The sequence below is a fragment of the Misgurnus anguillicaudatus genome, chromosome 21, assembly GCF_027580225.2.
Source record: "Misgurnus anguillicaudatus chromosome 21, ASM2758022v2, whole genome shotgun sequence".
NCBI lineage: Eukaryota > Metazoa > Chordata > Actinopteri > Cypriniformes > Cobitidae > Misgurnus > Misgurnus anguillicaudatus.
In genome coordinates this window covers 2,707,851-2,725,060 of record NC_073357.2, presented here as the reverse complement: position 1 = coordinate 2,725,060, position 17,210 = coordinate 2,707,851, and the positions used below count along the sequence as shown (strand labels likewise).

Sequence of the window (17,210 nt, the reverse complement as noted above, 5' to 3'; positions counted from 1 at the left end):
GATTGCAATGTTTAGGGTGCATGTAAACTGTATTGTCGTAAACTGCAATCGGATTAAATTCAGTCAGATTGACAATAACGATCATATAGGTTTTGTTTGGTGCACAACCAGCAAACCTCCTTGTTTAGTTTAGTTTAACTGCATTCCCATTTAAAATATCAATTTTGGTGGCAATGAAAAAATAGATGGAGCATAATTGAATTTGATGGGAGTTTATGAGGATGCTTCACAATCGACTGTCTGGCTCTCACTCCACATTTAAAGTGATTTTTTCAGGTGCTGCATGTCTTCTAAATGGGTCTCTGGTGGATTACTGTGCTGCCTTTAATTTTCATTGCAGTTGCCCAACTCGTACAATCTCTCCTACCGCTGAGACATTCACTGAGTTTCATTTGCTGAGTTTCGTCATGAGATCTGATGAAGAATCAGACTCCGGTTAACATCTCAATGACCTCCAGTAGATGTTTTCACCCTCTCTATTTACACAAAAGCGGTAGTATTTTAGTATGCTATTACAAATACAGCCGAGGTTTGGTAGACTAAGCTAAAATTTGAAGACCTTGACAGACGGATCATGATTGACCGGGTGGTGTTGTGTGATTGAGTCTATGTCTGTCTTATGTGGAGAAATGTGTGGAGATTTCTGGCGCCGCTCTTGGGAATTCTTATCCCCGGTGTCGGTTGCTGTCTTCACTTTAATTGGTCTTGGTTTGACAAGCGCATATGGTAATTTATGCCGTTGTGACTTTGTGATTCAGGTCCCTTAATAAGCCTTCATTCTTTGCCTGTTTTATACCGTGCGTCTGTGGGTTTGTTTTACCAACATTTGTGTGGGCTTTACAGTTTTATTGGCTCTCATACAGGGCCAACAGACAGCGAAAATCTAACAGGTCTAACAGGAAAACACATTAAAATGTACTATCCTGATCCTGATCCATATGTGGTTGGAAATACGATTGTATTATTGTTTATTCAGAACATTAAATGAATACTCTTTATGATGAACTATGTGGTATTCTCATTGTATTTGTAGTACAGTAAATGACTGAAACATACAGTGGTCCATGAAGGTGTTTGGACACTTAACCCAGACTTTAAAATGTCATCAATGCATTATTACACAAAGCATCAAATTCAAAGCCATCAAATTTTTTGCATCACTCTGGTGTCCCAGCACAGACACCACAGTGTAATTTATCACATAAACTGTGTCCATGGTCCACGTTTGATAACCACAATATTTTATATCTAGAGTTTTATGTTTTTGAATCTCACAACCTCCTTTTTGTAAAATGTTTTCTTGAACAATATATGATACAGTAGTACTTTAGTAGTTATTAGTTTTAAATGTCCAAATTCTGCACTATGCCTGAATCTCATCAAAGATAAAGATAGTAACAAAACATTTTCTTTTTAAGAAAATAAGTCTAAAGCAGCTGATGTAATGTAGATACACAAAATATTGACTACAATGTATGATCAAATGGATTAGATCATCACCTGCTATATGACAGTGGGGACAGACATTGCTAAAAAAACTAAACAAATCAGAATTATGTCAGTGTACACAAACGTTGATTTATCTTTAAGTGTGTGCGATTCTTTAAATGCACAGTTTTAGTGAAGATGCCGGACAGCTTGATGAGATGTCGCACCTGTGTTTGATGAAGAGTCTTATTTAAATGTAAAATACTTTCTCCGGCATTACTATTCTATTCAATCTCTCTGCTTCAAAACAAGGAGAAACATCTCATTCATCAAATCAAATTCCACTTCTGCTCACGCTCTGAATTGCAAATTGCCAATGCAGTGATTTTATACTACATAAACACTAACATTTGTTTATAGTGTGAAATAATACACATTTGAATGGGAAATGTGTACATGCAGACACTTAGGCCAGCACTGAACTTTTTATATTTCATACCAAAATCATAAAACAGAAATTAGACAAGATAATAAAATATAATCTGCATGTATGATATTTTAGCATTTATAATCTGTACAAAGCACAATAAACGGCCTCCAGTTTTATTGGGTTGAGGGTTAAGCCTGTTCTCTCCATCTGTCTCTCTCTCTTTCTCTCAGACAGAGCCATTAAATGCATGTGTTGATCATTCAGGCTCTCTGGGTCTGGATCAGCGCCACGTCCAGAATAAATGAAAGATCCCCTGTAGGGCATCAGGTGCCAAGACTGCATCATTTCAGCTCAAAACAAAACAAAGGGAAAGAAAGAGGAAACAAAAATCCTGCAATATTTGGGCTTCTTGTGGAAATTATATTTGGTTTTGGAAACAAATATAGCAGTGTAATGTTATTCAGATTGTTGGTTTGATGTTTTTGAGAATTACTATCATTTTATAAGAGATTGTGTTGTAATTTGTTTTCATGTGATGTGTTGTGTGGATTTGTGTATGTTTGCATTTTGATTTTGGAGCACAGCAGGAGTCTTATCTCCAGAGACAGAGAGAACACACAGATACATGCATATTCACACACTGCCCATGCTTATTTTACACAAGAGTTAACTGGTGTGTGTGTGTGTGTGTGTGTGTTTGTGTGTCTGTATAGTCTGTGGTGTAGATTTATGGGATAGCATATAAGATTTATTGTGTACTTTAGGTTTATTAAGGTTTTTTGGTGAGGGTGTTTGTATTTCATGATTTCATGTATTTCACTTTTTCCTTTAATCTTCTCGCTGTCCAGAGAGCACTGAGAAATAAAATTAAAGTCATTTTGTACAGTATGTCTACAGACACCCACACATTCGATAGACAGATTTGTATATTTGTCCTGTAATGGGCTCTGTTGTGTCAGTCCACTGCCCCAAATTGAAAAATTGCAAGCGGTGAATTTCCCCTCAGAGCAGAAAAACACTCTTAACATCAACAATTCAGTCTGCTGACATTTAACAGCAGCAGGCGTTTTTATATCAACATCATATTTTCTCTTAACATTATCATCAGTGTTACATACTGTACAGCCAAGAGCTTCAAGACCCTTTCTAACTGATGGACACTAACCAGCATTTATTTAAATGTCAGACCTAAAACAACAACATTTTGCCTATCAGCTATTTGACTGTTTGCATGTTCGTATTAAATTGGTTTGTTGTGTTTGGATGGAAAGGAGAAACAAATAAATAAAAATTCTTGCAAATACTACATATCACAATGACCACATGTGACTAAAATGACACATGACTGAAAAGATATTTCATGTGGTAACACGTAGCTTTCCATCATTATGTTAAAAACATTGATAGAAGCACAGGTTGCAGAGGATGGAGCTTGTACAGGATGACTTTAAGTTTAATTGGACTTGGGCAATTCCAGCAGTATGGATGTGACATTTTCAGTCAAAAAATTAAATATAATAATAATAATAATAATAATAATAATATATTAAATACATTTTTTTATACATTTCTAATGATAGAGTGTAGGCATCAGAAAAATATCAGTTTAATGTTGTGTCTTCTGTTTTAGATGAGGGAAATAAACTAGGGTTGCATAACGATTAATCTAATGCAGAATTTTTTACATCATATATGTGTGTGTACTGTGTATTATAACTTTGTATCAATAAATACACATGCATGTATATATTTAAGAAATGTTTACACATGTGTATATGTATCTATTAGGGGTGTAACGGTACGCAAAAATCACGGTTCGGTGCGAACCCCGGTTTTGAAGCCACGGTTCGGTTCATTTTCGGTGCAGTAAGGAAGAAATGCAAACATTAAACTGCAGGTTGTTTATTACTATAAACTTTTTTTTTACAATTTGTTTACACTTTTTTAAACACTTTTTATTAAAATATAACATATAAAATATATATAAAATGAAAAAATAATAAATAAAATACTACTGCAAAGTTCTTTTTTTTTACATTATTTTATAACAGAAGGTAACTCTTTTCTTAACCTTCTCTTAAACTTTTTCTACTAAAACCTTGAACTAACAAATTCAATTCCTGAATACATTTATGAACTATTAGCCTACATTTTTGCCACCAAAAATTTTCTGTTTTGATTTATTTTGGATTGTTTAACTCACAGAATTGAATTGGCTATGTACCATCTCTGTATAAAAATAATATTACTGCTCTATGTGTAACTGCATAGCAAGCAACATGATGATATACTTATTATACACTCATTTTGAGATTAGTGAGTTGCATACCTAGCCATCTTTGATCTTTTGCATGTTTCTCCTAATCTTTGCTTGTGTCGTCAATGTAAGCTGTAACGAACCCCTCCGCAGCTGAGTAACAGTTGAGTAAGCCCGGGTTACAGCTCTTCTCTGTCCCGACCAGCTGATCGCATTGGCACAATGATATGATTGACGTGATGTGCAGATGAAAAATCTGATCACGCATTCCTTATTCTCGCTGTCACAGAAAGCGCGTCTCATGAATGCGTAGCAACGAAAGACGCGCATCCTCACACGCACTTTTGAAAGAACAAAGCAGCACGTTGACACGCGTTTAACATGCGCTTTTAGATACGACACGTAAACGTTTACATCAATAATCAAACGTATATACAACTAAGTAAATAAAAATCTTTCTGCGGGCCGAATTATGTTATATGTTTGACAGAAGACTTGCGCTGAACGCGGAGACTTCCGCCACTTAATATGTTCGTGTGGAAACGCATGTATTATGTTCCGCACAGGCGCACACAAAATGCAATGCATTCGGCCTTTCGGTGCCGTGCCGAAAGCCCTGAACCGAAACGGTCCGGTTCGAATACACGTACCGTTACACCCCTAGTATATGTGTATATATATATATATATATATATATATATATATATATATATATATATATATATATATATATATATATATATATATATATATATATATATATATATATATATATATATATATTTAAAAAATATATATATACACACACATAATTCTTATTCACAGTTCACAAAAATATATGATGTTAACAAAAACATTTATTCTGCAATAGATTAATCGTGAGACAACATACTTTGTACACTGCAAAAAATGATTTTCAAGAAAAAAAATCTTAGTATTTTTGTCTTGTTTTCAGTAAAAATATCAAAAAATTCTTAAATTAAGATGCTTTTTCTTGATGAGCAAAACGACAAAAGGAAATAAATCTAGTTTTTAGACCAAAAATATCAAATTTAAGTGATTTTGTGCATAATATAAGCAAAAAAATAGATATTAATTTTTCTTGAATTAAGTGTTTAAGAAAAATTTTCAAGATTTTTTGCCTACCCCATTGGCAGTTTTTTTTGTGCTTGTTTTATGCACAAAATCACTTAAATTTGATTTTTTCTTATTTTCTTAGGTTGTTTTGCTCATCAAGAAAACGCATCTTAATTTAAGAATTTTTAGATATTTTTACTGAAAACAAGACAAAAATACTAAGAAAATTTTTTCTTGAAAATCATTTTTTGCAGTGTAGGAATTCTATCACTAAAAATGCAAAAACCAGAAGTACTAATACTCAACAAATGCAAAAGAGATGGCTTTTCAAAGTATTATATTTACGTTTTGTGTGTGCATTTAGTGTTATGAATGTTATTGTATGAAATCAGTATAGTTAAAAACATTTGGTTAAAACCTTTTCATGGTAAGGTTAACATCTGAATGAAATGTAAACTATCAAAAGTCAAATTATAATGCATACAAGTTAAATTAAACCATGTATTAATGCATTTACTAGAATATTTTTATACCTTATATTGTTCACCTCATTTTCTGTGACATAAACATTGTTTAGATGAATTTCCTTACAGTTTTAAGTAATTCATTCAAATAACAATTAGATCTGAAGCAGAAAAACGTTTCTCCAGAATGATTTATTGATTTCCAATGAGAAATGATTATTGGATTATTGCGATTGTGTACTTTAAAGTTTGTTTGTGGCAGAGAGTTGATGCTGGTTTATTCATTAGGATGCTTGCAGCCACAAGACGAAATATCGAAAGATTTGCGGCATTGATCAATACTGTACTGTTGTAGCATTGATTCATGTCATTCTCATTTGACCAGCGTTCTCAATGTGCACATCTTTTGTCCTGGAGAGGATTACTGTTTACTGTAAATATCCTAACGTAATCCTAGCTCTCGGTTCTCTCATAATTTACTGTAATCTAAAACAAAGTCCAGACCTGACTGAGTAACGTAAACAGGTGTTGTTTGTTTGCATCACAGCACCTAATGCACATCTTGTTGGCAGATTCTCTAAACGTGGATGAATTCTGAGCCGATCTGTGCACATGGAAACACCGATCGCAGAAATCCTCTTAAACGTTGAGGAATAATGTTCAACTTGAGAATGACAGTCTGGATGATGAGATTAGCTGGAGAGTTTATGGAGTATCTTATCAGACAATCCTTTCTGGTTACTTGATGTTATTGAACTTCAGCCGGCTCGATAAAAGTTCTCTCGGCAGGCAGAGATTCATAACTCACTGTATTTCGACCTTGGAGCCAAGATTTCATTATAGGATGAAGTGTGAAGCTTTTTAACCGCTTTAATCCAACAAGATACATAAGACATCAGGGATGCGAGGTGGCTGCTGCAGGCCAGTACATACTATAGTAACACTGGGTTCCCTACATGATTTTGTTTATATTTACAGTATATGTTTACTTGGGTTTGCCATTTTTGTTTAATATATCTTGTAGCGGTGGTCTTTCTCTCGTTCTTTACCATGCAGCTATCTGAAATCAGAATATTTATTTGTTTTGTGCATTTTCCATTGAGCTTATTAAAATGTTTGTAGATGCATCACACTATAACGTTCTTGCAGAAATATTATAGAAGGTCAGACAGACTTTACTATCTTGTCTTCTCATAGAAAAGTTATACACTGCAAAAAATGACTTTCTTTTCTAGTATTTTTGTGTTGTTTTCAGTAGAAATATCTAAAAATTCTTAAATTAAGATGATTTTTCTTGATGAGCAAAACGACCTAAGAAAATAAGTCTAGTTTTTAGACCAAAAATCTCACATTTAAGTAATTTTGTGCATAAAACAATCAAAAAGATCTGCCAATGGGGTAAGCAAAAACATCTTGAACATTTTTCTTAAACACTAAATTCAGGAAAAATGTGCTTACTCTTTTTATGCACAAAATCACTTAAGTTTGATATTTTTGGTCTAAAAACTAGACTTATTATCTTGGGTTGTTTTGCTCATCAAGAAAAAGTATCTTAATTTAAGAATTTTTAGATATTTTTTTAGATATTAAACAAGGTAATTTTTTTGCTGAAAATAGTTTTTTTTGCAGTGTGCTTACCCCATTGGCAGATTGTTTTGCTTGTTTTAAGCACAAATTTGCTTAAATTTGATATGTTTTGTCTAAAAACTGGATTTATTTTCCTAGTTTATTTGCTCACCAAGAAAATACATCGTGATTTAAGAATTTTTAGATATATTTACTGAAAACAAGACAAAAATACTAAGATTTTTTTTCTTGAAAATCTTTTTTTGCAGTGTGCTCACCCCATTGGCAGAGTTTTTGCTTGTTTTATGCACAAAATCACTTAAATTTGATATTTTTTTGTCTAAAAACTAGACTTATTTTCTTAGGTCATTTGCTCATTAAGAAAATACATTGTGATTTAAGAATTTTTAGATATTTCTACTAAAACCAAGACAAAAATACAAAGTAAGAAAGTCATTTTTTTGCATTGAAATTATTGAATAACATCGTAGGTTTTGCTTTCTTTGCACACAAAAGAGTTCTTGTCGCTTCATAGTATTATTATCTACTGTTGGCACAAACACAAGCCTCCCGGTTTTTATTTAAAATATCTAAAAATGTGTCCTGATGGAGTTGGTGGTTTAGAATGACACAGGGGTAAGTGATTAATGATAAAATTGTTATTTTGGGGTGAACTAACCCTTTAAGTGTCAAAACTTTCACCAGACAAATCCTATTGTGATTTCTCCATTGACTTTAGCCTGGCAGTTAAAACCTCTGTCCAAAGCAAGTCTCTCCATGTGTGTTCCAAAGACGAAAGAACCGTTGTGGTACAGCACCAATTTAGCGTGAACAGTTTAACATGAAGGAGAGCCTCTATTGCTTGTCACGCCTAATTGAAAATGTGCGCTCATCTTTGCTCAAAACATGCCATTATGCAAATGAGGAATGAGAAACATCGGGCCTGGTTTGTGATGACTTTTTGGACACTGCAGGTTTAATGTGGATACAGCATTCCAGGTTTTACCTTCAGTGTAAAATGTTGTGCTCATATGGTGACGCTTGTGCATGCGACTGTCCTATGCTAATTACCTGTGATTGGCAGGCAGGCCGTGACCTCATAATGGAGAGAACACCTGTCTCATATCTCATTAACGTGTGTGGCGTTAATCACAGGTACGCACGCTGCTGCAGTGTAACTGCACTCTTAATGGAGGTTTTGTGAAAACCTTTTAATTATGCGCTATAAATCACAGTCTGACCTCTGACCTGTGAAGCAGACGGGCGGGTTGTGCGACTGACGATCATCATGATGTGTTGGAAAGTTTTTATGGGAAACTTTAGGGTCCTGTCAGCGTCTGTTTAGTGTTCAATCGATAGGCCTTTCTGTGACGGACAGACCGGATGAATAAATCTTTTAGTCATATCCACTCCAGGGATTGTGAATGACTTGCGGCATGGATTTTATTTATTTGCGTGCGGTTGTACTTCGCTAGAGGACAGTTTAGAGCTATAGCTTATATACTTTTAAATGTTTTGTGATGTAAGGCATGGAAATATCTTTAGTCTGCTGATATTATACTGACATTAAACCTCATGGAAGATTCATCTATCAATTACATGATTGTTGAATATTCATGAATATTATACCTAAAAAAAAACATGAACGTGTTGAGAGTATCAAAATAAGGATATGTCACATCGATATTTTACATGTGGCATCGATGCATCACATCAATTTGATGCATCAGTCCATATCAATGTACCCCTAATGTGTACATAAAAGTCAGGGTGTAAATGAAGTAGATTTTCTGCAGAAAATGTGATATACTGGGGTGCTATACTAGGTGCTAGTAAAGTAGGTGCTATACTAGGGTGTTGCAATATAAAGACCCTCAAGTCTCAATGATATTTTAGTCTCTGTGTAGATATATCTCTGGTTCCTCCTTTATTCAGATTGATTTATCTTTCAGGTTTATTCAGATCTAGCAGTAATGTATGCTTGCCTCAGCAAACAGCACTACAGATCTCTGTTTGGTGTGTTTTCAGGTGTAATAACAGGACACAGTGTGCTCTAGTTGCCGGTCCGGACACTTTTCCTGACCCCTGTCCCGGAACCTACAAATACCTTGAAGTCCAGTACGAGTGTGTGCCGTACAGTAAGTGTCCATCTATTATATGTCCATAAGTCATAATTAATGAATGTTTTTTTCTGCAGCTTTGTGGAAACACCGGCATGGAAACTCTTGACCTGTGCTTTGTTTCACAACAACTTTTTTCCACAGTTAGATCTCTCTCCTTCATTTGAACCTGCAGTATCTTCTGTGTGCGTGCGTGTGCGTGTGTGTGTGTGTGTGTGTGTGTGTGTGTGTGTGTGTGTGTGTGTGTGTGTGTGTGTGTGTGTGTGTGTGTGTGCAAGAGAGAGAAAGTTTATGTGATGACTTTGGTTACTGTGAGCATAGCTCTGTGATAAACCATCCAAGAGCAGCACTTTGTCAAAATGAGTAAATTGCCAGATAGCTAATGATAGCGTTTGACTGTGATAGATTTGCTCTTCTGTATCAGTTGTGCGACTGGAGGGCTGCATTCATCTACCTGTAGGAATTACCTGTGCAGGAGATTTAGTATTCCAGTGTAAGCTTTACCTTTACACCAGCTAGTCTCACTTACTCGGAGACAAGGGCAGATCTAGCAAATTTAAATGAGAATAAAAAAACTGTAATCTAGAAGTAAAAAAAACAGCAGTTTACTTTACTTGCAGTTACTGGTTACTTTACTTACAGGTTATGTTAGGGTTAACTTAGTTACTGGTAACTGGTTACTTAATTGCTAGTTAGTTTACTTGCTGGTTACTTTACTTACTAGTTACTTAATTTGCTGATAACTAGTTGCTTTACTTACTGGTAACTGGTTACTTTACTTACTGGTCAACTTAATTCAATTCAATTCAATTCAATTTTATTTATATAGCGCTTTTCACAATTGGTGATTGTTTCAAAGCAGCTTTACATTAATAGAAGCAGTGGAAAGCACAGAAAAACGACAGATAGCACAACATAATACACGATAGCACAAGCAGCTAAATTTGATGCGACTATGAATCAACATTATAAGCGTGCGTATTGCTAATGTAACGTAAAGAAGAGGGTGCTAAGTTAAGCCCAAGAAGGCTGCCTCCCCGGGTTGAAAAACCCCCTAGGAGAAAAAAAACCCCAGGCTCAGCCGGGGAAGTAAAAAAAAGTCATAGGAGGGAAAAACCCTTGGGAGATATATTTATATACATTGAAACGATTAAGGAGATTAGGCGGAGGTTAAGCGGGTTCTGCCGGTGGTCGTTGGTCATGCATCAGCTGGGCATCACGTTGAAGGTCTGCCGGTGGGTCAGAGGTGTGCCGACTTTCACATTTACCGGAACTGGGTCTGTTTGTCTCATTGTCCTCGGAGAGAAGGACGAGACATAAAGAAAGAAAAACAAATCCCAATTAGCGTATAGGGGCCATTCATATGTATACACATGTACATACAGTATACACAAACATATATCCATATATACTGTATCCACACATATCCACATATATATATATATATATATATATATATATATACATACACACACACACATACATATACACACACGTACATATACGTATTGAAGATACAACATCATCCTAGTGAAAGACTCTGCACAGTTTGGTTTAGGGAGAACGAGAAAAATGCACGGGACGGCAAATGTTTTGGAAATGGGTGCAGTGATACCCTTTTAAGGACTGAAGTCCCGCCCCCAAGTAGTGGGCATAACACCACAAATCTATACCCATCGTGCTTTATTGAATTCCGGACGAGCAAGGGAGTAAAGGGGAGACGGGGACGTGACTGGTAGCTGGTTACTTTATTTGCTGGTAAGTTTAGGGTTAGGCGGGTAAGGGCAACTGGTTACTTTACTTGCTTGTTAGTTTACTTACTGGTTGTTTTACTTACTGGTTACTGTTTTAACAGGTTAATTTACTTACTCGACTTACTGGTTAGTTTAAGGGTACTTTACTACAATAACCAAGGTTATTGGTTGGTTTAGGATAAGTTTAGTTACTGGTTAATTTACTTGCTGGTTAACTTAATTATTGATAACTGGTTACTTTAAGTACTGGTTTGTTTAGGGTTAGATTATTTACTTGCAACTGGTTATTTTGCTTAATGGTTAGTTTACTGACTGGCTAGTTTAGGTTCTGGTTACTTTACTTACTGGTTAGTTTAGGGTTAGTTTAGTTACTGGTAACTGGTTACTTCACTTGCTGGGTAGTTTACTTTCAGGTCACTTGTTATTTTACTTACTGATTAGTTTAGGGATAGTTAGTTAACCAGTAACTGGTTACTTCACTTGCTGGTTAGTTTACTTACAGGTCACTTGTTACTTTACTTACTGGTTAGTTTAGGGTTAGTTTAGTTACTGATAACTTGTTACTTTAGTTGCTGGTTAGTTTACTTACTGGTTATTTTACTTACTAGTTATTTTACTTGTTGGTAACTACTTTCTTTACTTACTGGTTAACTAACTTACTGGTAACTGGTTACTTTACATATTGGTTACTTTACTTACTGGTAACTGGTTACTTTACGAACCGGTCAACTTACTTACTGGTAACAGGTTACTTTACTTACTGGTTAGTTTTGAGTAAGTTTAGTAACTGGTATCTGGTTACTTTACTTACTGGTTAACTAACTTACTGGTAACTGGTTGCTTTACTTAACGGTTACTTTACTTACTGGTAACTGGTTACTTTACTTACTGGTTAACTTACTGGTAACTGGCTACTTTACTCACTGTGTAGTTTAGTAACAGTAACTGGTTAATTTACTTGCTGGTTAGTTTACTTACTGATAACTGGTTACTGTACTAAATGGTTAATTGACTTACTTGACTTACTGGTTAGTTTAAGGTTACTTTTACTTATTGGTTAATTTAGGGTAAGTTTAGTTACTGGTTACTTTACTTGCTAGTTAGTTAACTGACTGGTTAGTTTAGTTACAGGTTACGGGTTAGTTTATTTACTGGTTACTGGTCTGGTTACTTCACTTACTTCTGAGTTAGTTATTTTGTTCACCTTTGTATATAAACAACTGCTTGTACCTGGGCAGGTAAATGTAAAATTTTCAATATGACAACCATAGTAATGGAAATCTTGCCTTCCAGTAAAAACAGCCAATCATGAATTGTTATAGACTGATTCTCAGGTAGATGAGCTTTGTATAGAATGTTGTGAACCTTTGCATTTATACTTAAGTTTTTATTTTTAAGTGCAATTTGAATTGCTTTCATTAATGTTTTTTTTAAAGAATTTGTTAATTGATATGTTTCTGTTAAAGTCATCAGTCTACATTATTTCAATTTCTGGTGAAATATTGCATTACCAAGTCTCTGTATATATGTTTCATATTTGTTTATAAAAGCAGCTTCTGTCACTGGACCATTGTGATGTCAAAATGTCAAGTTAGTTAGATAGCACCAACAAGATACTGTTATGTATACACAGTGTTACATGGTGTGCTGCTGGCTCATCATTTGTTTGCAAGAGGTGATTTTATGTAGTGATTGTTTTGCTGTTATTAACAACAAAGCTGAATCCATTTAGTAATTATAAATAGAAATGAATGGCTTCTAAATCTAAGACTCTTAAGGAGAGCTCGGATCTGTTCTCTATCCTCAGAGGATGACGAGCTGATCATCATGTTGTTGTGTAGACGACTAACGCCAGGACGGAGGCGTGCGATAGCCCCTGTGTAACGTTGCCGTGTTTTATGCGGTTGCAGAGTGGAATTCTTTTGCTCATTTGTTTAGTGTGCAATTACGGGTCGAAACAAAATCCCTCCAGTTATTATTATAAATAATAAAGTGTCAATTAAAACAACACAGACACAATAATGAGTCAGATGGTTTGAATTCCCGCAGTCTCACAAGTGTAATTTACTCGAAATTATCCAGAGGACATTCGAGTTAGCGTTTGTTTGTCACTGTGACAGCATACACATGTGTTTGTGAGAAACAAATCTCCTGTTTATAATAACCTCATCAGTGAAAAATAATAAATCTGTCAGTTAGCGGTCATGTGAACGGAACAGAAGAGATGGAGCAAATGATTGGGAAAAATCTCTTGATAAATAAAGGATTATACAAGTAATGAAGTAAATTTTCTTTTCAATTTATGCCCATAAATGCATCTTAATAGCAGTTGAAAACAGAGATGGTCAGACTTCTTTATCTAGTAGTTAAAATAACAAACACACAGTGACACTGAAGGTGATTGTATGCGTGTTGTTGACCTGGAGTGATGGACTCTTCTGCGTTATAGAGATGTTATCATGGCTTTCATTTTTGACCTTGAGTTCCTCTGCAGTGTTATTGAAGCACACGGTGCTGTCACCATATCAGTGAGGACACTTTACAGACGTTGTGATTTTATCTGTATATTTAAAGCGAATTGTGATTTCAACCATCATGAACCATTTAGCAAGTAACTACCTTTAATTAACACAGAAATGCATCCGTTTGAGTTTTGATATCTTTCTTGTCAAATGAAAGCTGTTACACAGATAGCAGGAGATACTGTTTCTCCGGTATCGCTGACTCCAGATATCGAGCCGCTGGTTTGTTTGGATACCTCACCGGCTGTACCGCAGATATTTAATTAGTCTTTAATTACATTTGCCTTAAAGCCAGTTTCCAATAACGCCATTTCAGCGAGAGCAGAAAATGGAGGTCCCAGCATTCATTGTGCTCGCGTGGGTTCAGTCGTAGCCTTTTGTCCTGCATGCATGTGCGACGAGAGAATGGCTTTATGGATTTCTGAGGTTTATGGGGGCAATAGAATGAGAGCTGATTGTTTTGGCAGGTTTTTAGCACCTGGGTCTCTCTCTCTCGTCGTAATGAATCTCAACGCTGATCTCTGTCTTTGCCGTTTGTGTGTGTTGTCCCGCCAGTTAATTCGTTGTCATTCGTCTTTTAACAAACAGCACCTGTGCTCAATCTGTAAGCGCACGCTCATTTACCTGTCACCGTGTTTTCACAACAGCATCTCGCGCCGGAGCATTATTTACATCCAATCGGAGAGCTCGGACGAGTACTGGAACCGATGGGTTGGTCATAGACATCAGTGTCCCGCGAACCTCCGCTCGCACGCAGCTGCGTGGATCTCAGCCAATTAGGGATTGTTAATTATCCTGATGCCGGTCGGCCAGCAAATCGGTCTTGGCAGCGTGGGGATACCGTCAGGTGTTTGTTATAAGCAGGTGATTTCAGGGATCGGGTTGGACTCGAATTAGATTAAAATCAGAGCCAAGGCACCGGCGTGTATCTGGACGCCCCCCCTTGACCCTCCAAGCTGTGCTGGGAGGTTGGATGTAGATTTGGAGAGATCAGGGCTTCCAAATAAGCGTCCGCTGGGCCTTTGCTCCAGAATCGCAGAATGTAATCAATCTGGACAGCGCTGAAGACCATCGCTGCAGTGGAAAACAGATTGCTCCCCCAAGCAGATTACGGAAATAATCTAAACCTCCATTCTAACAGCTTGGCTCTTCTCACGGCTTTTTGATTCTGTTGTCCACAAAGCATGCAGAACACGTTAGAGCTACAAAGACAGAAATTAAAGGCTGTGAATTCATTTGGATAGTTTTTAGGTCCGTAATTAAATCATTGAGTTAGAGATACTTTATTGTCCTTTCTTAGGAAATTTGTCTTGGACTCATGGCTACAGACGCGCCATGCAACATGTAACAGACTACAGCAACATTTTAATGCCATAACAATTATACTTAATTACATAATTATTTATAATATTTTAAAAATCATCGGTCGTTCCCAGACATAGGTCGGACTCCAGACAGCTATTTTTTTCCAATAATGCAAGCTTTTACCTCTTTTGTTATCTGCGCCTTATTATTGAGGACCATCTTTATATCTTTTTTAGGAAGTATTTTAGCCTGCGAGTGTGTGTACCTGGTAGTTATTACGTTGGGGGGACCAATTGTTCCCACAAATATAAGAATACCATTGTTTTTGTGACCTTGTGGGGACATTTTGAGGTCCCCATGAGGAAACAAGCTTCTAAATCAAACAGAATGATGTTTATTAAAAATTTAGGTAGCAGAAAGTTTTCTGTGATGGTTGGGGTTTGGTTTGGGTTAGGGGAAGGGAATAGAATATACAGTTTGTACAGTATAAAAACCATTGCGTCTATGGAATGTCCCCACAAAACATGGAAACCAGAATGTGTGTCTGTGTGTGTTTAATCTGCGTCTGTCTGTTGTGTGTTTGACTTTGTAAAGATTTGGTGTCAAACATTAATTGTTGATGCTGCAGTTCTGTGGAAAAACAGTCCCAAAGCACTTAATTGTAGCAGACACAAATACACACATGCAGACACACACACACGCACGCACGCACGCATGCACACACACACACACACAGACACACACACACACACACATACACACACACACACACACACACACACACAAATTCCTCTGCCATGGTTTAGCAATCAAACACAATCACTATCATCACCTCATGCTTGTACTTTTAAGTGCTTTAAGATTCATACAATCTGTGAGATTTAGTAAATATTCAGATAATACGACTCGTTTTTCGTGAATGTCTCTTTAATTTTCTCACTTCATTGGCAAATTAGTTTCATCAGTTGACATAATTAGCAATAATATTTTACAAAGAACATTTACACAAGTTTTGGATCATTTTTTCATTTTTTAATTTTCATTTTTGGATCATCATTATGACGGTTTGCATCGTGACATTATATTAATGTCAAAAACTTACATTAATTTTTTTTAAACATTGCTTTTCTTTTTGCAATTTGCACAAATCTTAGTGGTGATTGTCTTATAAGTTTTTGATTAAACGTACAGTTTTCTACAATTTAACAGCAGTTTGACAATTAAATATTTATTTATTTATTGCACGCGTTATACTTTAGTGATAATTTAACTTCTTTAACGTGACATCATGGTTTTGATTAAACTTTTCAATTCAATTCAATTTTATTTATATAGCGCTTTTCACAATTGTTAATTGTTTCAAAGCAGCTTTACATGAATAGATGTAGGGAAAAACACATATTATCTATAGATTATTCTAAGAAGACGACAACAGCGGCTAAGAATAAACCGTACAAGCAAGCGTAGTAATAATGTAACGTATACAGTAAAGTGCTAAGTTAAGCCAATGTTGGCTGACTCTCACAGGGATGAAAAAACCCCTAGGAGAAAAACCCTGTGAAAAACTCCTAGGAGGACAATAACTCTTGAGAGAGATTAATATATATTTATATATATAAAGGTAGGAATAGGAAGCGGGTAAGCGGTTTAAACTGGTTCAGCCTGTGGTCGGTGGTTGCGTATCGGTGGGCAACATGTTGAAGGACAGCCAGTAGATCAGTGGTGTGACTGCCTTCACAGCTGCAGGAACTGGTTCTGTTTGTCTCATTGTCCTCCTCGGGGTCGAGACAGGGAGAGAAAAACAGAATCCTATTAGCGTAGGGGCCATTCACATGTAATGCAAGTGTCATACAGTATTGTGGTTTAAAATCCGCTCGGTTCCAGACAGGCTACCTATTGCGGCATAAGTATATTACCCAGATGAGTTATGTGAATGCTTTGTTCTGGACAAACTAGCTACTTCACAAAGTTTTTTTTATCTTTATAATAATATTAATGTACATGATGAATTGTCAGACAGTACAGCGACAGCAGGCATCAATGCCAGTATTGCTAATAATAACTGAAGATATTGTTATTGTACTAATTTTTTTTATCATGCCAGTTGTATAGGAAACAATTGTGAGTCCCATGCACTACACATGATTATTGTTTGACCCATTGATTGTTTGAAAGTTGTTGTGTTTTATTGAAATTGTTTCACAGTTTTCCAGTCTCCTTTAACGCACTTTATTTCTACAGTTATTTTGTATGTTTACAGGCCTCTGTGGGAAGATTTGCTGATACA

At 35.9% G+C, this 17,210-nt stretch overlaps 1 protein-coding gene across 20 annotated transcripts in view; it reads left to right on the top strand.

The window, feature by feature from the left end:
* The window catches only part of LOC129416326 (adhesion G protein-coupled receptor L3), a 223,872-nt gene that overhangs the window by 109,838 nt on the left and 96,824 nt on the right, over window positions 1–17,210 (top strand). For all 20 annotated transcript variants that reach the window (XM_073858898.1, XM_073858900.1, XM_073858897.1 and 17 more), the window contains exon 4: window positions 9,251–9,360. In XM_073858898.1, the coding sequence (XP_073714999.1) occupies window positions 9,251–9,360 (110 nt within the window). The remainder of the gene's footprint in view (window positions 1–9,250; window positions 9,361–17,210) is intronic.